Source organism: Cylas formicarius, unplaced genomic scaffold (genome assembly GCF_029955315.1).
Source record: "Cylas formicarius isolate icCylForm1 unplaced genomic scaffold, icCylForm1.1 PGA_scaffold_7__23_contigs__length_41026272, whole genome shotgun sequence".
Lineage (NCBI taxonomy): Eukaryota > Metazoa > Arthropoda > Insecta > Coleoptera > Brentidae > Cylas > Cylas formicarius.
The window spans coordinates 11,481,321-11,502,410 of NW_026844352.1; the positions used below are offsets into that span (position 1 = coordinate 11,481,321).

The 21,090-nt window shown below is 32.5% G+C and overlaps 1 protein-coding gene across 1 annotated transcript; it reads right to left on the reverse strand.

Moving 5' to 3' along the window:
• Positions 1-901: 901 nt before the first annotated feature.
• LOC132704743 (probable cytochrome P450 301a1, mitochondrial) lies at positions 902-20,664 on the reverse strand. The gene is made up of 10 exons (XM_060674958.1): positions 20,364-20,664; positions 18,477-18,723; positions 14,515-14,631; positions 11,249-11,325; positions 10,598-10,793; positions 10,380-10,536; positions 6,931-7,097; positions 4,112-4,190; positions 3,856-4,059; positions 902-1,774 (listed from the first exon to the last, which is right to left on the reverse strand). The coding sequence occupies exons 1-10, from the start codon at positions 20,548-20,550 to the stop codon at positions 1,664-1,666; spliced, it is 1,542 nt and encodes a 513-aa protein (XP_060530941.1). The 5' UTR covers positions 20,551-20,664; the 3' UTR covers positions 902-1,663.
• Between the last annotated feature and the right edge of the window lie 426 nt (positions 20,665-21,090).

The following is a 21,090-nucleotide window of genomic DNA, read 5'->3' on the forward strand; positions in this document are numbered from 1 at the left end:
GAAAACCTTTTCTGCCATCAGTAAATTAATGCAACCTTTTCATATTGGAGTTTTGATTTTCCATTAATCGCCTTATTTGATGACTTACAAAAATTCCTTTCTTCGATTTTGCATCTGCGAGAGCGGAAAAATTTCCACATTAGTATTTAAAACATGTTCCATATTTATTTAAACCTTACATCTCCATCAGGCAAGGGTGATAAGGAAATTTTTCGTATAATAAATATTTTTTGATCCGGCCATTAAATTAACCCTTTCTGACCAGTTTTTTTTCACCCAACGTTTCTAGCTGTTTCTACTGCTCACCTCACACAAAATAACAGGGGTACTTCGTGTATCCCGACTGTTGATCCAGTAGAAAGCACACAATTTTTAAGTCCTTGTATTTTATTTTCTGAAGCAGTGCAATAAAGACCGCTTTGTTTACCCTCTGCTCTTCCTGAACTATAAGATTTTCACGCCTTGCGCCAGTAAATTTTTATTTCGAAATCTAGATGCTAAAATTTTGGAAAGATTGTGAAAAGAACTGTGGTTACTGAGAAAGACTCCATATATCACCAACATTACTATTACTGTTAAACCAATAGATATATAAAAAATAAAAAATATAAATATATTCACATATCTTATTCTTATTCTCTCTAAAATTAAATCCTTAGAATAAAATCTTGATAAAAATGGTATCCCACATAAAGCAAAATTTCTAAAAATAAAAATTCTAGAAATAATTGGTATTTGATTAATTAATCTTCCTACATAACGAATATCTTGGCATCCTCCAAAATTATGAATAATAATTCCTGCACATATAAACATTAAAGCTTTAAATAAAGCATGAATTAATAAATGAAAAAAAGCTAAATCTTCATCCATTTCAGGTTCAGAAAAACCGTTGGTATCTTCTTTTAAATTGACTGGATTCTCAGGTATTGGGACATCTGCAGACAGTGATGGGATTCACCCCAAAAAATAGAATTGCTTATAGATGGACTATAACTCCCGATTGTAAGAAAAATAAAAAATCTTAACTTAATTCTTCAAAAAGACTTACGCATTCAAAGCACATGTGTCACTGCTATTGCAAAAGGCATATTTGACTCTACAATCCCTATATAAAAACGTAAATACTTTAACTCTCAAATTTCACAAAAAATTATTAAATTATGCCAATTATAGTATAGGAATCGCTTTCGGAATGCTTGTTGTAGGTTAATTTATAGGCTTCGAAATTATGGCAGTGTATGATTGGCTCCAAACAGAAAATATTTATCAGTATAATCTGGTGGTGTTTGTCCGTATTCTATTCGTTATCGATTAACCACTTTTCGCCGTAGCTTTATTTATAATGCTATTGTAATAATCTTCCATCTTCTATTAAAGATCTAACTCTTAATAGCTTTCGTATAGAGCTCGAACGCTTTTTGCTCGTTGCTCAGTTATCCGTAGTGAGTTTCTTCTTTTATTTAATAATTAATAAAATTCGAACCCTAATCTTTACATCATTAACCACGCTTGTTCTTAAGATTCCGTTTTTTTTGGAATTCCAGTGATAAAAAGTGCCAGCTGATTCGTGAGATCCTTGAATCTAAGACTTAGAACACCTGATTGTGTATTACTTCTTATAAATGTGAGAGAGTTTGATACAAATATGTGTATATAAATGTTAATTTTTATTTACAAATCTCAATCGTAAAGGTCCATTGGGAGTGTACATAGGATGTATAAAGTAGTTCAGTCTCTGATGATGATATTCAATCCTGTAATTTTGGATAATCTGAAAATGAAATCATTAACATTATAAAATTAAGCGATTTATACTAAGTGCTTTTGAAATGTATAGGTACAGTGTCTTTTTTAGTTTTTGGCATTGTAGTGGGAACTGCTTCTATTAATACTATTTTTGAAATAGTGGCTTAGTTACCTCATTGTCTCACCTATAGTGTGTGACGTACTCGAGATTAAAAAATCAAAACCCCCGTGCATTATTGCGTCATTTAAGCTTTTAATTCTTCTTGTCAAAAATATTTCAAAAATTCTCTTTTACGCTAAAGGTTGGACTAATGGTCTAAAATAAAGGTGTTTTCTGATGACTTAATTGAAAAATATCAAATTTTCAATTTTCAAGATTCAGAAATTCATATGCATAATAATATACTTTTCAAAATTAATCACGTCTCGGAATTCCAGTTCACATTATTATTGTCATCTTGAAGTGTCATTGCCAACATTTTCTTATCCTTGTTATTCTCAGTGTATACTTCTGACTTTCCTTGTCTTGAAACAGATTACTTCACTCTTTTCAAGCAAATGATTTATTTGATGCAGCTACAAGATTGAGGAGATTATAATCTGAAGCTTAATGCCAATGAGTCAATGGCCATTTTATTTGTACCACAAAACAGGAAGACTATGTAACTACTTAACTAATTTAACTATTTAACTGATTTGATTTTGATATTTTTATTACAGGCAAATTTATGGATTATTTTATGCTTTTTAGTTAGAGGGACTGTTTCTTTAAATATATTAATGTTACTTACAAAACCGGAAAAACCAATGAGCAGTCTTATTTGTCTAAAAAACTTGTATCTTTCAACCAAAACTAATACAAGAAAAAAAAACAGTCGCTGTCATATAAGGCTCCTAAATTGATTGACAAATTACCGGTAAAAAACACTGATTTTTGGGAGGTCGTTTATTATAATAATATATACTGCGAATGTTTCTCGATTTTTTTCTTGGCGGGTGATTTTAATATAAAAATGGGTTAAGTTTACAAGCGCCTACTTCACCTATTATCCCATTTTTTTCATTTTACCATTATGAAACTGTAAAGTTTTTTGCATTTATTTGATGCAGCTACAAGATTGAGAAGATTATAATCTGAAGCTTAAAGCCAATGAGTCAATGGCTATTTTATTTGTACTGGGCAAATTTATGGATTATTTTATGCTGTTTAGTTAGAGGGACTGTTTCTTTAAATATGTTAATGTTACTTACAAAACCTGAAAAACCAATGGGCAGTCTTATTTGTCTAAAAAACTGGTATCATTCAACCCAAACTAACACAAGAAAACAAACAGTCGCTGCTTTTATCTTAATACCAAGGTATTAATTCAAAAATATTTTTCATATAAGGCTCCTAAATTCATTTTATCATTATGAAACTGTAAAGTTTTTTGAATTTCGAAATATTCATCCTGTTTTGAAAACATAAGCGTAAGTTAATTAAAATGACATTGCTCAGATTGTTGAATGTTACTTATTTCCAATTAATTATTAATGAAAAATATCCTACACGACAGCATTTTTCAAACTGCTACACAATAATATTATCATCATCAATGACAACTGTGTATATCTTTATTTCTCACCTCCTCTGCTTCTTCATATAGTTTACGGGCAGCACGAAACTGAATTATTTCACCATTATGGATTAACACTTTTTGTAAGGGCCAATGGATGCCGTGGGAAAAGTCGGACAAATAAATTTATGTCACAAGCTGATGACAAAAATTTTCTCAAAAAAATGTCGGCATTGTTGAAACACTTAGTCGTAGTATTCTCATTATTTGAATGGAAAAAATTTTTTGCCATCGATTTTATTATCACTTTATAAGCGCCCTTTGGATAATATTTCGCCCATTATCCTATTTTTTAATGTCTCCTTTAAATTATAAAGTTTAATGCTTTTTTGATAATAAAGACGCAATAATTTAGAAGCACAAACATTGAAAATGCCAACTGAGATCTTGGCGAAACCTTCGCGAGATTTCAATTGAAATTCAACAGATGCCATTCTGGAATAATCTTTGGACACATTTCCAATAATTGGTAACACACAACTTTTCTTACTTTAGCGATCAGCATCTGAATTTCTAATTCGGCAAATCGCTTCCCTAAACACATGCGCTTGCCGAAACCGAACGGAAGAGAGGCAAATGGGTGATGTTCCTTCGAAAAGAAACCCTTGAGCCATCTCTCTGGCAGAAATTCGCAGCTCTTTGCAAAATACTCTTCCTCGTTGCTGATCACGTAATGTTGGAAAATAATTTGAACCTGATCAAAAAAAAATTAATAAATGCGATCGAGAAACGACCCAATATCTCACCCCTTTAGGGACGCGGTAACCGCGAATGACGCAATCGGAAGTCGTTTGCCTACCGTTTCCTATCACTACTGGGTATAGCCTGAAAAAGAATATCGTAACGAATGAAAAGTGTTCACTTCGCTAAAGATTCAATATTCAATAAAATAAAAGATGTTTTCTGCTACCGAAATATAACAGAATTGAAGATCAGGAAGGAGATTGAAGAAAGCAGCGGATTTCGTTATAGAAAATCTTGCATAAAACAGGTGCATAAAGCAGCACTCTCAAACAAAAGCAACGAAAAATCTTAAAGTAAATCTAATTACAAAACAGCCGTGTCCGCCTTCAAAAATTGTTATTGCAGGGTATATCAGTTAGTATTAGAGATTCTTTTTTTTGCAAAGAAACCAGAGGTTATTGCGAATGTGATATTTACACAACTTCAGGATTCCTCCTGAGTCGATTGGTGTTGAACTTGCTGACTGACTTGACTTGCCTGTTGGCTTCTTCTTATCTGAGGGGCGGAGCCAAAGGAGGGTCATGAACATTGTGTCGGATGACTGATTCCCATATTGGTGAAAGGTAAAGACCTGAGTCGCGGTCAAGCTCTTTCTTAAACAATGTATAAATAGGTACACAGTAGAATGCGATCCAGTTTTAGTTAATCTCTGAAGAAGCCCAGAAGATGATTGGCAAAACTTCAGCAAGTTCGATTCAATAAAAACCGACGCAGGAGGAATCCAGAAGTTTTGTAAATAGTATATAGTAGATTCATTTTAGCTTTTGTATTTTAAACACCCTGTATCGAAATGAGAGAATGAAAATGAAATCTTTAGATCGTTTTACGTAGAATCTAGGTAAAGACTCATATTCTTCTTTTTTTTTATTGTTAACCCCGCTTATTTTTAAAACAATTTATTTCGATTTTCGTCTGCTTTTAAATTTACAATTCTCCTAAATATATTATTTCAAATGAATATATATTTTGACATTTTAATAAATATTCTATAAGCCAAGCTCCAGAACAGGAACAGGAAAATATATCTGGGGAAAGAGAAGACACCCAACAACAATTAATATCAAAAGACAAAATTGAAGCAACAATACGCAAGATGAAAAACAGGAAATAACAAGCTTCTTAAATATGGTGGCATTGAATTAATAGACCAAATGCTGTTTAATAAGATATACGACCAGAGAAAAGTATATGGAAAGAGAAAGGAATGGAAAGTAAGCATAACGATCCCTGTTTTTTAAAAAAAGGGGAAAAGAAAGAACCAAATAATTATAGAGGGATCAGTCTACTAAACACGACTTCAAAATTATTAACAAAAATTATTACAGAAGAAGTCTCAAGTAGTGGTATGAGCGAAGAACAGCAGGGATTCAGACAAAATAGATCGACCATTGACGCTATATTCATTTTAAGACAGATTGCCGAAAATGCCACAATAAAACCGCGTATATGTGCTTCATAGATTTAACAAAAGCATTTGATACAGTGAGATTACATGACGTCATTGAGCTGCTAAAAGAACGAGACGTAAACCAAAGGACAATAGACTTCATTCGGGACAAGAACAGCGGAAATAGCACGTATGTAAGGGTAAACAATGAACTCTCCAGTAAAATACCAGTATCAACAGGGATCAGACAAGGAGATAGCCTCTAGATAGATGTGTAGTTGGGATTTCGGCAAGTACAGTGTCTACAATTTTGAAAAATAAACATTCAGTTATCACCGCAATGGAACGTTTCGAAGAAAACAAAAACAAAAATAACAATACACTAATCGATTGTGTTGACAACGTAACTACCGCATGGAATATCGACGTTAAGCCTGAAATAATTTCCAATTGTTTTAAAAAAGCCTGTTTTAGTCAGTATTCTGAATGGGAAGAAGAAGAAGAGATTCCCTTGATTTTCCTAAGTGAACGCCTGAAAGAAAAGAGTGAAGACGAAATCCAAATAGAAATCGAGTTTAAAGCTTGGACAAACATTAGAGGTATAGCAGAAGGTAGCACCATCAACGATTTTATACATGTGGATGAGGACATTGTTACTTCAGAGTTTCCTACTGATGAAGATATTATCGAGTCCTGCAGATCCGAACCGGTACAGTACATCGAAGATGTTTTTGTTGAAAACCAAAATAAGAAATCCGGTAGTCAGTCACAAATAACTGACTTTTTTCCAGTGAAAGAGTAAACTTTAATATGTACATATGTATGTATGTATGTGCATACATACTATGTTTGTATATACTGGGTACATATACAATACATTTGTATGTACATATATTATGTAAATTCATACATACATATGTACTACTATTTCATAATTTTCGTTTTTTGTTAAAAATCATAGATATTAGGGCATTTATGTAACGTATCATTTTTAAAAATGAATGAATAAATGATCATTCCCAAAAAAGTATATGCATTTGTAGTTTTTATTGATAACTCGAAGTCTTGATAACTCGAAATTTTCATGTGGCAAAACGCAGTTCGACTTATCCAACTTCGACTGTAATTACAACTATAGCACAAACATGTCATAGTGTGCCTTGGCGATTATCAGTAACTGCTATTAATTTGTTTTATGACTATTTATATAATTTATTTATTGAATTTTTAATTTTGGCGACTGAGATGCCACAATAAAAAGTTTTCTGTTAAAATTATTACTTTAGCAATATTATGTTCAAAGAGAACTTGTAGAATTAGTTGTAGAACAGTTCGGGAATATTTGACAACACTAAAATATCTCTACGCAACTTTTAATAAAACACTGAGAGTTAAAAGTTAAAGTTATCAAAAGCACATCAGCAGGATAATTACCTCATAGTCTCTTTTATGCAGGCTTTTAAATAACTCATTGCTTCCAACGCGTCGGTTTCAATTGTTTGTTGAGAATCTAAAACCCTCTCCACTTCCTGGTGCAATTTCTCCTGTTTCTTCGGATGAATGGCCAGCTGATACAGAATCGATGCTACGGCGTTCGATGTCTAACAATAACAATATGAAATACAATAGTATCCCTTATCTTCACGCATTTCTGAAAACTATTCTAATTTTGCTTAATCTGTTCGAAAAAATGTTTGAAACACTATTAGTAATGGAAATCTTTTTAAAGATCGGAAGCGTTTCATAGAACAAACGTCCACAGTTCGTAGATAAGTGAAAAATAATAATATTAAATAAAAAATAGCAAGATTATATGACATTAAACAACACATAAAAGTAACATAAAAATTTTTATTGACATCAAAACTCTGAAAGCAGTTTTGTTTTATATAAAAATATGTGCTTAAGAGTTTTCAGCCTATTTAGACTTCTTGTCACTATGTACATCATCAGAATATATATCTCTACTATAACAAGAATGCATGTACTGGGGATGGGATTTATTATATATTTTTATATAAACACTTTTAATTTAATCGATTGAAATTTCTTCTTTCGGGATCTGGACATTAATAACTTCATTTAGTCTGAAAAACTACCAAAAATCATAAATATAAACATGGCCACAGTTTCCACAGTAGATGTACTGTGGAGACAGTGGGTAATAAAATCAATTAGCAAATAGCTTATCAAAAAACAATTTATGGATTTGAATGCGGTTTTAACATTTTTTCTGTTAAATTACTTTCTTTAGGACATTGATAATAAATGCAACATATCAAACAATATCTGCAGGTTAATGGTCGTCAATGGCGGCATGCACATTTACTGGTTATTATCGCAACTTTTACTTAAAACCCATTCTGCACGTACATCATCGCAGTTTATCATCACCATAAGTGCGATTTAACAGTTTGCGGTAATTGTTTGTTTCACAATCCGGCGTGCACTTTTTATTTTTAATAACTGCGAAATGTCGAAAGTTGCCTTAACTACCGCGCGAGTATTTCTCTGGTCTAATTCATCTGTTAACGTTTTAAATGGAACAGGCCGTATTCTATTACTTAAGATTAAAATTCTTCATATTGTTTATTATTATTTATTTTATGTTATTTTTATTAATATTATATTACATAAAAAGTTTTTACCTATCCTTGTTAATAAAATCTGTAGGTGGGTATCAAAATATAGCAACTGTCAATAAGTTCTTTTAGTTTATTTTCAATAAAATCGTAGAACATATTTAAACAAGTTTGATCCTTCGACATGTGACACCGTTCCTGTGAAAAAGAAAGTAAAATATAATATATAGGGTGATCAGAAATATAATGGGGAAATTTTGACAGCATATTCAGCAGTTAAAAAAAAGTAAAAAGGTTCATATAAACTTATACCTTAACTCGTTGACTGCCATTGTAGTTTTCAGAAATCTGGCCAAAAACGACAATTTGATTTTAGCATATAATCTTATTCAAACAACTAATTCTAGTCCATAAGTATCATCAAAAATCATAAAAAATGTTGTTTTAATGGCTTACAGATGTTTTTTTAAATCGCTTTTTAATAAACTGTCTGTTGAAAAACCAGCATTGATTTTTTGTTCTTTTGTAGCTGAACTAAAATGACAAGTAAATACAGGACGAGAAAACTCGTAGTTGGCGTCCTATAAAGGAACGCAATCTGCGAGTTATCTCGTAGTTGGCACTCAACGTTTTAAAATGCTTCATTTCGGAGATATACAATGTCCGAGATTTTGCTTTCAAACTTGGTAGGCATTATTGCCACTTAAGAACAGTTTTTTGCTATAGGGGCAGGGGCGTTCGTGAAACCTATTTTTTTCGCCGAAAACGTTCCGATTTAGCGGAAAAAAGGAATAAACCTGTATCTCTGAACTGAAACATGTTAGCACATGCATATTCTTGTGCACAAAATCTATATTCCTAAATTTCAAGTCTTGCTGTTTGTTTTTAGTTATCTTCTTTTTCAATGAGTATATATCAATCACATTAATTAAAATTAAACGCAATTATTGAGCGAGGAGATTGCATCAGAATTTAAAAAGAAGCATTCCGAAAGTGAATTTTTTTAGATTAAGATTGACAGTGTGCCCATTATTATCCTATTTTAATTAGTAATATTGATGAAAAAAATGACAAACAAAAGCATCAATTTTATTTTAAAACTAAGGCTTTGATAATCAGATTAATATTTTGTTGAGATCTGGCAAACGGTACATGTGTGGACTATAAATTGACTGAAGTGTTAATGTATCTTAGAGTTGTTGAAAGTTTAGAGTTTTTACAGAAAATTCGTTATTTTTTTAAATCGCAACATTTTCCTAAAATTAGTCAGGGCTTAAGAAACTCTGCGGAATGTCGCATTCATTAAAAATAATGGGCTTAGATCACAAACTAATAACTAAGCAAAGTAACAAATCTAGGAAAAATTAATAGTATAACGAGTGGCAGATATGCTTTCAAAACCTCTCGAGGTTAACTTTTTTAACCAATTTTCTCCTTCAAAAAAACATTCGCTGCCATGCAGTTTTGAATTTGCGAATTTGTATTATTTGTCCGTTTAACTTTCATGTAGTTGAGAACTGTGTTAGCTCGCGCTATCCATTACTATAACGCCATTCTGAGAAATGTTGGGTAGAAGACAATCCTGTAACTATTGTTCAAAAAGTTCTGCCGTTGTTAGTCGACGAATGTGTATTTAGTGTTTTTTAATGTTAATTGTTACTATTTCTTCTTTAATAGAGAAAGCTGTTGTTCTAATCTTCATGTCATGATTGCCAAACCAAGAATTCCTTTTGTCAATTTTATTATATTTGAAACCCATTTTAGACAAAACTTTTCAAAAGTTTATTTAAGTTTCGTTATTAACAAACCGTTTTTTCAGACTTCGTGCTGTGGGCACCACACATTCTTTGAACACGTCGTAAACTTTTCGCTTAAGTCCTTGTTACCTTCGTCGTAATATTTGCTGGAATACACTTTAAGCATCCTTCCTGTTTTAATGGGATTTAATACTATTCTTTTCAGTCAGGTCAAGTCAAGGTTATCTTGGAAAAATCACATAATTTATTTGCAGTAGCACAATCATTAAGTCCTCTATTAACTGAAGAATCATAAAAAGGTTTTACAAAGCAGTAGTTAGTCAGTGGTTGGTAATCTTCTAACAGATGAAACATGACGATATTTTAAAAAATTAAAAAAACACTAAGGACGCATTATTACCTGTTTAATAATCACTTTATTCCGGTCCATATCATTGGTACTGCAAATTTACGAGTGCAGGTAGTCAAAATAATTTATCTGTGACGACACTAACTTGATTTTTATTAGAATTGCAGAGACACTATACTAAGAGTTGTCACTTACCGTGTCAATACCCACTAAGAACATGTCCAACGCCAATACAGTTGCCACCTTGGGGTCCTTTTCCACATGCAGCACTTTTCGTAGAATCGAATTTTGACTGTCACCGTCTTCTGTTTGTAAATTTCGCATGGCCTTTTCTATATATTTCAGACATATGCTGCAAAATACATTTTCTTTTGCAACGACTTCAGCCGGTTAGAAGTTTTCTGTTCTCTTACTTTTTGATTGTATCTAGCGCGTCTATATATTCTTTAAACGTTGGCGTACTGTACAATCTCCAAAATGGTATTTTGAGTTCCAATATCGGTACGTTTATGAAAAACGTGTTTATAGCGTCGATTAGTTGTTGAGTATCTTGGGAAGGGTGCCGATCCATGCAGCCCAAACGTACGTCTAGGGCTATTCTCGCTAACGCTGGGCAATAGAAATTGATTAAATGAAATGCAACTCCAAAATTGTTGCATAAATTTATATTATCAGGGTAGGCTCTAGGCACGGGCAATTGCAATTGCAATTGCAAGAAAATGTATTGAGGGCACTGCTGATACAAAAGTGTCTTTGGCCATGAGTTCCTTAGAGGATGATTCAGAAAAAAAAAGTTGTATGGCAAATTTTGCACAAGATGGAAAAAATGATTGAGCAAGCCTTGATAAGTGCAGGGTTTAAATTTAATATTTTAATAGTTGGATTTATTCGAATTTAATGGTAAAATTAGCGTTCTCATGATGTTGAAAAGGTAATATTTTCTTTTGGTTGGTTTCGGCTGGTGAAAAGGCAAAAAGGCCGCTTAACTACTGCACTTTGTAATGCGTGAAAGTTGATATCACTGTTCCTACCAGAAGTAAAATTATCAGGTAAAACGTACTTACATTCTAAAGACCATTTGTGGATTTCGTTTAAAAAATCGTCCGGCATTTCAGATTCCTTATTCCGCAGATGTCTTATCCTAAAAGATGGAATATAAAGAAAAGATTTTGCTGGATTGAAGTTTTCCCATTTATTTTTTAGAAGCTCAAGCAAGTTTATATTCCGTTTTACTATTACTTACTTTACTATTACTATTACTACTATTACTATTGCTTTCCTAAAACTAGGTCGAAATTTTTTAAAACAATTGCGACTTATAATAGCAAATTTGAAAAGTGGTAAATTGGTTAAGGCTTTCGCGGCCCGTTGATAAGCTATTATCTTCATTCGGGTTTAAAGGCCGTCGTCGATTGGAATTACTTCCTAACGTTTCGCTAGCACGAGTGGCGAGCTTCTTCCAGTCTACGTCCAACATCGGAGATGGAAGGACCTCTGAAGAAGCTCGCCACTCGTGCTAGCGAAACGTTAGGAAGTAATTCCAATCGACGACGGCCTTTAAACCCGAATGAAGATAATAGCTTGAAAAGTGGTTGTTTAGTTTTGTGTTTTTCAATAATTCGAAGGCTCTAATTTGCTATGTTATTCAATAGTGCGGTGATGGGTTTATGCGTATTCAAACAAAAACAATATTTTTGAAATAAACGTTAAAAAATTAAGATTTTTTTATTTGATTTTTGATAACTTAAAAATTGTTTTTACTTCTAGTCATCCCATTTTGCCAATAATGGATCTAAACTGGACACTAGCACCATAGTGCCGCCCTAATCTAAACCTGATCAGATAGATCGCTATTAAATAAAGATCTTAGATCTATGATAACAAGCAAACACCCGTTTTTATTTGCATACCAGTGTGTAGATTTCCCATGTTCATATAGATGAAAAAGGAACAATTAAATATTTGGTAAAATTGGAAATGAATTAAAAAACATTTTTTTTAGTTTTATAATTTAGTGTTCTTTCAATAATTATCAAACCAATGGCTTTAAATACGTGAAATGACAAACAAAATGTGTGAGGAAAGGAAACGAAAAATCAATCTCTAAATTATTCTACAATGTTTTTGAAAACAAAATGGAGCAAACATTTTTAAAATGAGATTGAAAATGTCACCAAAAATTTACTTGTTCCGCCGATACCTTTCCAACTTAATTTTGGTTAGTTTGTAAACAAAAAAAACAATTTTTCAAAGAAACTTCCACAGGCTACTGTAATATTTTTTATAAAACTTCTGGATACCTCCTGCGTCGGTTTTTCTTGACTCGAACTTGCTAACGTTTCGCCAATCATCCTGTTGGCTTCTTCAGAGCTTGACTGAAACTGGCTGGACCATCGATTTTCGAGCCGATTTTTGAGCCCGAAATGCGATTTCGAGATGATTTCACAAAAATGGATAAAATTCTGCATGGGGGAGTTTTCGAGGATGAGAAATTCGAATTTGTAATTATTTTTTGAAAATATCGATAAATTATCGATGATTTATCGATATAACCCATTTTCCCATATACCCTGCATTTATAATGTTTTTTTTTTAATTTTTTCAATGCAAAAACTCTATGCAAAAACCGCTCCTGACGACAAACGGTATAACTTGTGTGAATCATTTTAGTATCCTTTTATAGAGGAAGGACCAAAATATTTACCACATAAATTTCAAATGAATCCGAGAAAGTTGAAATTTTTACGAAAGATACACACCAATGAAGCCTATTCGCAGATACTATAACGTCCCCCCCAACCCCCCATTTTCGGTTAATATTTGCATTTTATTATTTTCGTATTTATCATGTTTTTCTTCAAAAATTTTAGATTTTTAATTTTTTAAAATATCTACGTTTCCCTCAGAAGGTTGAAATTTTTATCAAAGTTAGAGGTCAATGAGGTCTATTCTTAAATACCATAAAGTCTGTCTCCAGCCCTCCCCATCATTAATTAATAATCTCAAATTATAATTTTCATAGATATCATGATACTCCTCAAAAATTCAAATTTTTATTTTTTTTAAATACCTGCCTTACTTCGAAAAGATTGATTTTTTTTTTAAAGATAGAGGTCAATGAGGTCTATAAATAAAAATTATAAAGTCTTCCTCAGCTCTCACCATTTAACTATAAATAATAATTAATACAATTTTTTAAAAAAATTGCAGTCTCCGACAAAAACCGTTCCCAACAAAAAGCCATACAACAAACACCGACACGGTAAGAATCCAGAAGTTTTATAAAAAGTAAACAAAAAAACAAAAGTGAATATTCAGATACAAATCAGATTCACCAAAACGCCTGTAAAAGATAAAAAAATGTTTGATGGTTTGAAAAAGAACAAGCCAAATTAAATAAGGAATTTTTTATTACGACAAAAACACGAAATAAGAATCATATCGTTAGATTTTTATATTATAAAAATTAAACCTTATTCGGTAGTTAGAAAAGTAATATGGGACCACCTTTCTCAATTGCAGTCAGCGATAATTGGTAATTAACAATGTGCAATAATAGAATGCAACTGCAACAGCAAAGTCCGTTCCCTCGTTTACCTTGCGTGGTATTTCAACGAATTAAAAAATTTCTCTTGTTATCATTAATAATGCGTTATGATGTTGCAAAACATAATTACTTTTGCCTTCGCGTGCAAATTGTTCTCCTCTGAATTGTACAGGGCGGTGAAAACTGGACACTTTTAAAGTGAAACTTGTCTTTCTATAGTTTTGTGATTCTCTGAAAACCTTTACTGGGCAAAATAACACTAATATTTTATTAGTTGTCGACCGAAAAATCGATTTTTAATATGTAATTGTTGGCAATGTCGTTTAGAGGATTTTCTAAAAAAAGGAGCATTTATTTGAAAGACTAAATCAATACGTCGGGTTTGAAAACCCGAAAACGACTACGAAATTCACAATTTCAACTACCAGTTACTTTTAAAAGTAACCATTAAATGCTGCGTAAGAAGTTGCTTTGTTTTCATAGAGACACAAAGTTTTCCATCCCAAAAAAAGCTTTTCAAAAACACCCTATAAATGTTAAAAGTTTCTAGCGGTTTTTACCATGAATTGTTTTATGAAAATATCGCTTCAGACACCGATATTACTTGTCAACTATCTTCGAGAACTGCCTCTACTTAAAAGTGTCCAATTTGGTCCACCCTATACCTCAACATCCGGTTAATGTATCTAGTGGTTAGATATTTTTGTGGTCAAAGTGCCAAATTATTTTGCCCTTGTTGCGTTTCTCAATGTAATTATTTATTTAACAGGACATATTTCTTACCTTTCGACAAATTCCTGCGACGCCTTTGATATCGCCGGCGCATACATTTTCGCGGACTTTGGCTGCAACATTATTTGATTCACTTTCGATCTGAACTTTTGCCAATTTTCGCCGTGACTGAAACAACAACAAAAATCGATCGTATTTCAACGTACCAAACATACCTGTAGGTGAAAAAACTAAAAAGTTTAAAGAATTCACCAAAAACCGGGGATGAACCGTCACCCAAAATTATGTATACTCCATTGGCCATTGCTTCTCAATTGTCTACATTCGTTGTAGAATTGTCTCATTGGTTTTTTGAAAGACTTGGACTTATACCATTAGTTACAAGAAAAATTTGTCGTGATGACATCTTAGTTTATGTTGATTGTACAAGCTGTATGAACTTATGGATATTCAAGTAGTATAAAATGCGTTTGATTTTAAAAATGAACTTGTCTTGATTGTTCAATACACATATAACATCGCAGAAAAAAGTCAACATATTTAAAATCTATTGATCTGTATGAATACAAGATGTTCCAAAATTTTTCGGTAGATCACATTTAGTTTTAAAATACTGACTCAGCTACAATATAACTAATTTGAGCAACTCCATATCACTGTATTTCTGAAATTCCAATGGCAGAGATAACTACTAAACTATTAAAATAGTGATAAGGATTTCATCTAAATTTAAAACATCATTTCGAATATGTCTCTAAATATAACGTAGCATATTTTTTCTAGTTGTAAATATGTAGACAAGGCAGTGGCAGAATTTTCAACTTAAAAATTGGTTGACAGTGTTCCAAATAAAGTACATTGACGATTAGGTGAATGAACAAATTATTAAAATGAACATGGTCGCAAGCTGACCACTGACTGACTGATATTCGGAGTCTATGCGGTTAATGATGATGTTCCACAGATTTTTGAACAGCTGCACCAAGAATTATCAAGAATCGAGGACTTAAGGGATCGTAATACATAATCGACCTAAATGGAAGAACTGGAAATAAATTAGGTAGCGAAGTGGTTGGAAGATTTGACGAGAACGTAACAATGATAATGGTTTCATATTATGTGAGCAAAATGGACATTATTAAACGGATTAAACGGATTACCGATAGATCGCATCTATCTAAGATCCTCCTACTCCCGCATACCCTATACTAAAAGAGACTTGGCTACAAGCTCCAGATACAACAATTTAACAAAAATAAAGAGCACTATGAATACATCAAGCAATAACTGCAACAAGCGGCGAGGAAAAACCCGTAAACTATATTGGTCGGATGAAGAAATTCAACTAGATATCAAACATAAAAAAAATAATGCTTTCTATTCAGCAATTCAAATCAGGATAGAATGATATTTAAAAAAGCACTGGCTCGAGTGAAAATGAAAACAATGCATAATAAAAACTAGTTATGGGAAAAAAACGTCAGTAAAATAAATGCATATCTGGGACGAACAAAAAGCAGTGAAAGTTGGAAACTTCCCTTGAACGAAAAGGGAGAACTAGTATTACATTTCATTAAGCTCATGAAAGAGAATCGAGGACAGCTTTTGGAAGGCGACGACCCAAACAGAGTACATGTTTAAGCATCACCGGTTAGAACTAGTGTAAGGGAGGTAAAGGATACCTGTAGAAATCTAAAGAGGAGGAAAACCCCTGAACCTAATAATATGCCCGCAAACGAAACACCAAATCAAGCTCTTCCAAGCTTTAATAAACACCGGAGACATCCAAATTATCATACGTTACGCTCATTGCCAAGAAAGGTAACAAAGAAAGCTGTGACAACTATCGAGGGATTGCGGTAACAAGCACAATCAGTCGGAGTTAAGAAAAACTTAACACAGCATCACCATAATGGAAGGAACTAAATAGAAACCAATATATTAACGAACAAAGACCTCAAAAAAGAATGCTGTTTGTCACCCTAAAAAAAGGAAAGCACCTTTAGTTTTGCGGATGATAATACCACAAGATTTCGACGACACAGAGTATATGACCTGAAAGCTCGTCGAAGAGTACAAAAACGGAGCACATGTGTGCATCAAGAACTTTTTCCACCTGGGGATGAATCTGATGATGCCACCAACGAGGGGAATATCCAAGGAACGCTATCGCAATGTTAAACAGCATCTTATGGGACCAAAAAATTACAATACGAAATAAATAGCAAATTTATAACACTATCATAAAAAGCATAGTTATATATAGTTGTGAGCAGCTAAAAAAAAAGGAGCATGAAAATGCTGGAAACAACAGATGTGGAATTCAAGGAATGGAAAAGGGTCAACGGCGATTAAGTGTCAGAATAGGTCGAAAGACGTTTTAAACCCGATTGTATTTGTATTGTGTAAAATTACCATAGAGAACTGTACTAATCATTCCATAAAATTATTAAAATCTTCACAATTCCATAAATATTTCGTAGGCGGTTTGTTTGCGGTAATGGTTAACGCTTACTTAACACCATTGAAATTAATATTCAAGTATCGGAGCCCGAAATTTCAGAACCTTGATATTGTCCAGATTTGTAAAAAGTAAAACGACGATGACTTGCAAATTTTTATGTAACGTACTGTGACGAGAATGTTTAAGCGACTGAGATTTCGTTCCTTTGGTTGCGACGCACGTCCTGGGCATTTCGAAATCTGTTGTTTCTTTGCCAACGTTAAGCAGGAAATATCGCTAACCCATGAACTGATATGAAACCAGTTCCCTTCTTACCAAATATGTAATCGTTAAATAGAAATATCAACCTGAAAATAGTAGGAAGGACAAAGTATTTAATCGTTGTAATTTGTATGCGACCTTGCGAGGTCGTATATTGCCGACATTCATTAATAGTTAATAAAGGTTATCACTGATAATTTATTAATGTTAGAGCTTGAAAGAGAAATCAGCAATTAATATTGAGGGTGGTACCACGGTAGGATCGAAGTAGCAAGGGTAAGACGGGTTATACAAGGTCCGCGCCAAAAATCGTCAAACATTTTAATTTACTTCTGTGCGCGTTTAAGTTGGCATTTTAATATGCCTCATGTTGGCCATGTGGGCAAAACATGTGCAACTCTTAGTAATAAATTTAGAGACGTTGACTTGTAGGTGTTGAGCGAAATATCTGAAACTGGGTGAACACTTTTTAACTTTTAATTTTAAAAATCAAAAATAAATATATTATCAGGTTATAGCGAAGGTGCTTTTATAACTTTATATTTAGGTATGAAACAATTTAATATTCTTTGATTAAAACTCAACACAACTGTATTTTAAAGTCTTAATTAATAGTTATATTAATATAGAGTCATTATTGTACACTGTGGAGCGAACTGCAACTCTGAAATTGGGACCAGTTTTTAGTTGCAGGTTTTTGTGGAGGTTACGCGAAGTATTGAAAATTAAAATCAGGTCTCTTTAATAATAAAATAGGTTAAGCTATAAAGCAATAAGAATTTAAACAGGTTATGTCTTTCTAATGAGCGACATTTTACTAATACATATTTGCCTCAATATCAATTTTTTACCATTATTTTCACGACTTTAATTTAAGATTACGATTACGATTACAATCCCTGGCGTTAGTTCTTTGTAAACACATTGATAAGGTGTTAAAAAATATTATTTCTGACTGTGAAATAATCATGAAAAAACATGTATCTGAAGAAAGTATGCCACAGAAAACTTCAAGAAATTATATCTAGAAACTGATATGACCATATGGCTACTAGAGTTATAGAAGCCTATTCCGATAATCCATGAAAAAATGTTGAGAAGGTGCAGTCAGCATGCGCATTTAAAATGTCGTTCTTAACCAATGACTTTGCGGCATTCAATAACCAATCATGGCCGCTGACAGATCGTCAGCAAGTTTGGCTGCGGCATTTTTACGGCAGTATTTTTTCAAAATGTAATGCGTGTATTCGCAGTCTAGCTCGTATGAAACTTGATGGATTTCGCTTACACTGAAATAACTCCGCCCATCTTTCCAAAAAAATCCTTCCTGTACACGTGCTTGTAAAAATTAAGCGACGGCATCGACGGTCGGTAGGGCATCGCATCCTCTCTCCGGAAAACCTTTTCGATTTCGTAAGGGTCGAAAAGAAAAATCATGTCGGGTCTGCCGAGGAGTCCCTCGATTTTAACAATTTTGCCATACTGTTCGTACAGCCGCCTTGCGACTTTGTCGATATGTTCAATTTGAAAGTCACCTAAAATTCGATGTTCTGGTTATCATTTAATTCTCTTAGCATGTTCCAATTAGTTATTAAATCAATTGAAAATAAATAAAATGCAAAAAAAGTCTTAATGACACAGCGACTATGTTAAACACTAAGGTCTTACGAAAGAAGCTTTATTATGAACAAAGCAATTTACGTAGTAGGTATATACAAGTTTTACTAATAATAATAATTTGAAAAAAAAAACAAAGCTTTTTGGCCCCGTAACCTTTTTGGTACCGACAATTAAAATGTAAACTGTACGATTTTGCACGCCTGTATTAAAAAAATGGTGATGTTTCAACTCAAGTCTGAATCATTCACTTGCTATCGCAAGCACTTAAAACCAAAACTAAGCAAGTATCTTTAAAGCTAAACAATTTAAGATACATGTCAATATGAACCTTTCAATATCCAGTATATTTCTTGTGTTCCAATGGGTTTATATATTTCTTTAATTATTACGTTCTACGCCAGATTAAAAGAAGAATAGAATAAGAAGAAACTTATTGCAAATAGGTATGGCGTTTGAAATAATGTTACATGATTCAAAATTTTCGCCCCAGAAGCGAAAAGCTAAGATCTAAGTAGTCTAACTCCTTTGACGTAAATAAAACCAAAAACCTCAATTTTTTTTTAAACTCAGTGCTACGTAGAAAGAATTTTGACTCGATATAAAATATGAAATAACAAGATAACCGTTGAAAATAGGTACCAGGACACGTCCAAAAATGTGATGGTATATGTTTCAAAATTTTCAAATTAGGTAATTGAAATATCGAAGAAGATTAAGTATAGAATGAAATCCAAAAATTTCTAAAAGTTCGAAATACTAAAAAACATTAATGAGTATTCTATTGGTGGATAAAATTATAGGTGATTTTTTGGGGTTTACTGAAAAATATTGGAAAATCGAAAATTTTCAGGTTTAGAAAAACTGTTTTTTTATCGTGGAACACTAATTGCGCATATAAAAATTCTTTCTTCCGTCCAAGCAATCTGCGTACTTTACGCAAAAATTTTTCTGACTCCTTTTAAGAAAGTGTGCCTACTTCATTTAACTTCCTCTTTTAATTTTCAACTAATATTTTTTAGAAAAGTTATCTCAAAAATGTAGTACATTTTTTTTTCCAACAATAATTGCAACATACATAACATTCCACAAGAATGATATTGTTCTTAATTTGTGTACTTAACATATTGCTGAAAACATTTTTGGTTTTTTGACGTTATCTTAAAATTTAATTAAAGACTAAAGAAGTATAAAACAATTTTTTTATCAAATGAAGACTTAGGATTTTTTTTATCGAGAATTTCATATTCCTACATTAAAAGTACAATATTTAATATAATATAAAGTACCATATTTATATAATTGAGAAAAAACATGTATGTATGTATGTATTAAATGATTCTTCATGAAAAATAAATCTTTTTTAAAAAAAACTATTTTTTACTTTTATCTAGGAAATGGTAATATTTACTTAAATAATAATGTCCTTACTGAAAAATAAAATTCCTAATTAAAGTATATTTTTTCAAGCATTTTCGTTTGCTTGAATAAAAAAAATTCTCTTTCTGTGAATTTGGAGGAGAGTATACTATAGTCACAGATTAGTCACTATACTAACCTATATATGGTATGAATCTCCATGTGTTTCCCAAAACGGGAAGCGGCGTAGGTCCAGGTATGCTCTCATAGGGAAAAATGTTTTCAACCTGTTCGGTCAAATCGAGACCCTTTATGTCAGCTCCAGCTAAACTTCCACTCGAGTACGATTTGGAAACGAATCGTTTTATCTGTTTAAAATACTTCATTGAACCGAGTAGGAGTCAAAAATGCGTAGAAAGAAGCAAGGCACACTAGACCGCGCAGAGAGCACAATACTATAACGTATATAAAACATTACGTGCAGGCCGTGACATGCGTACAATCCCACTTTGTCCATCTCAAAATCTCGTTTTATTTATTAATGAATAGTGTGTAAATCCGGCAGACAAGGTGTGCGCGTTTTTTTTTTTCGTCGGTGGGTCTGCGCGACTTTCACCTTGAAAAATTCGGCAATCTGGTTTGACCTCATCGTGAGACAAATTCCAAGAACGAAAAAACATCTCCGAGACAATTTAAAGTACTTTTATATTTTAGTTGTTGACAATACTTCTATTTATTTATTTATTTATTTATTTACACGTTTATACGTACCAATTACAATAATACAAATTTTGAACAACCACAAAAAATATGAAATGCTCTCGCTGTGCGCTGATTAAGATTGAAATTACCATTACTGTAGATAAGAAAAAACAATAAAGAAAAAACCAACGCTCTCCAATTTTTACGGAATACAGGGTTTTCAC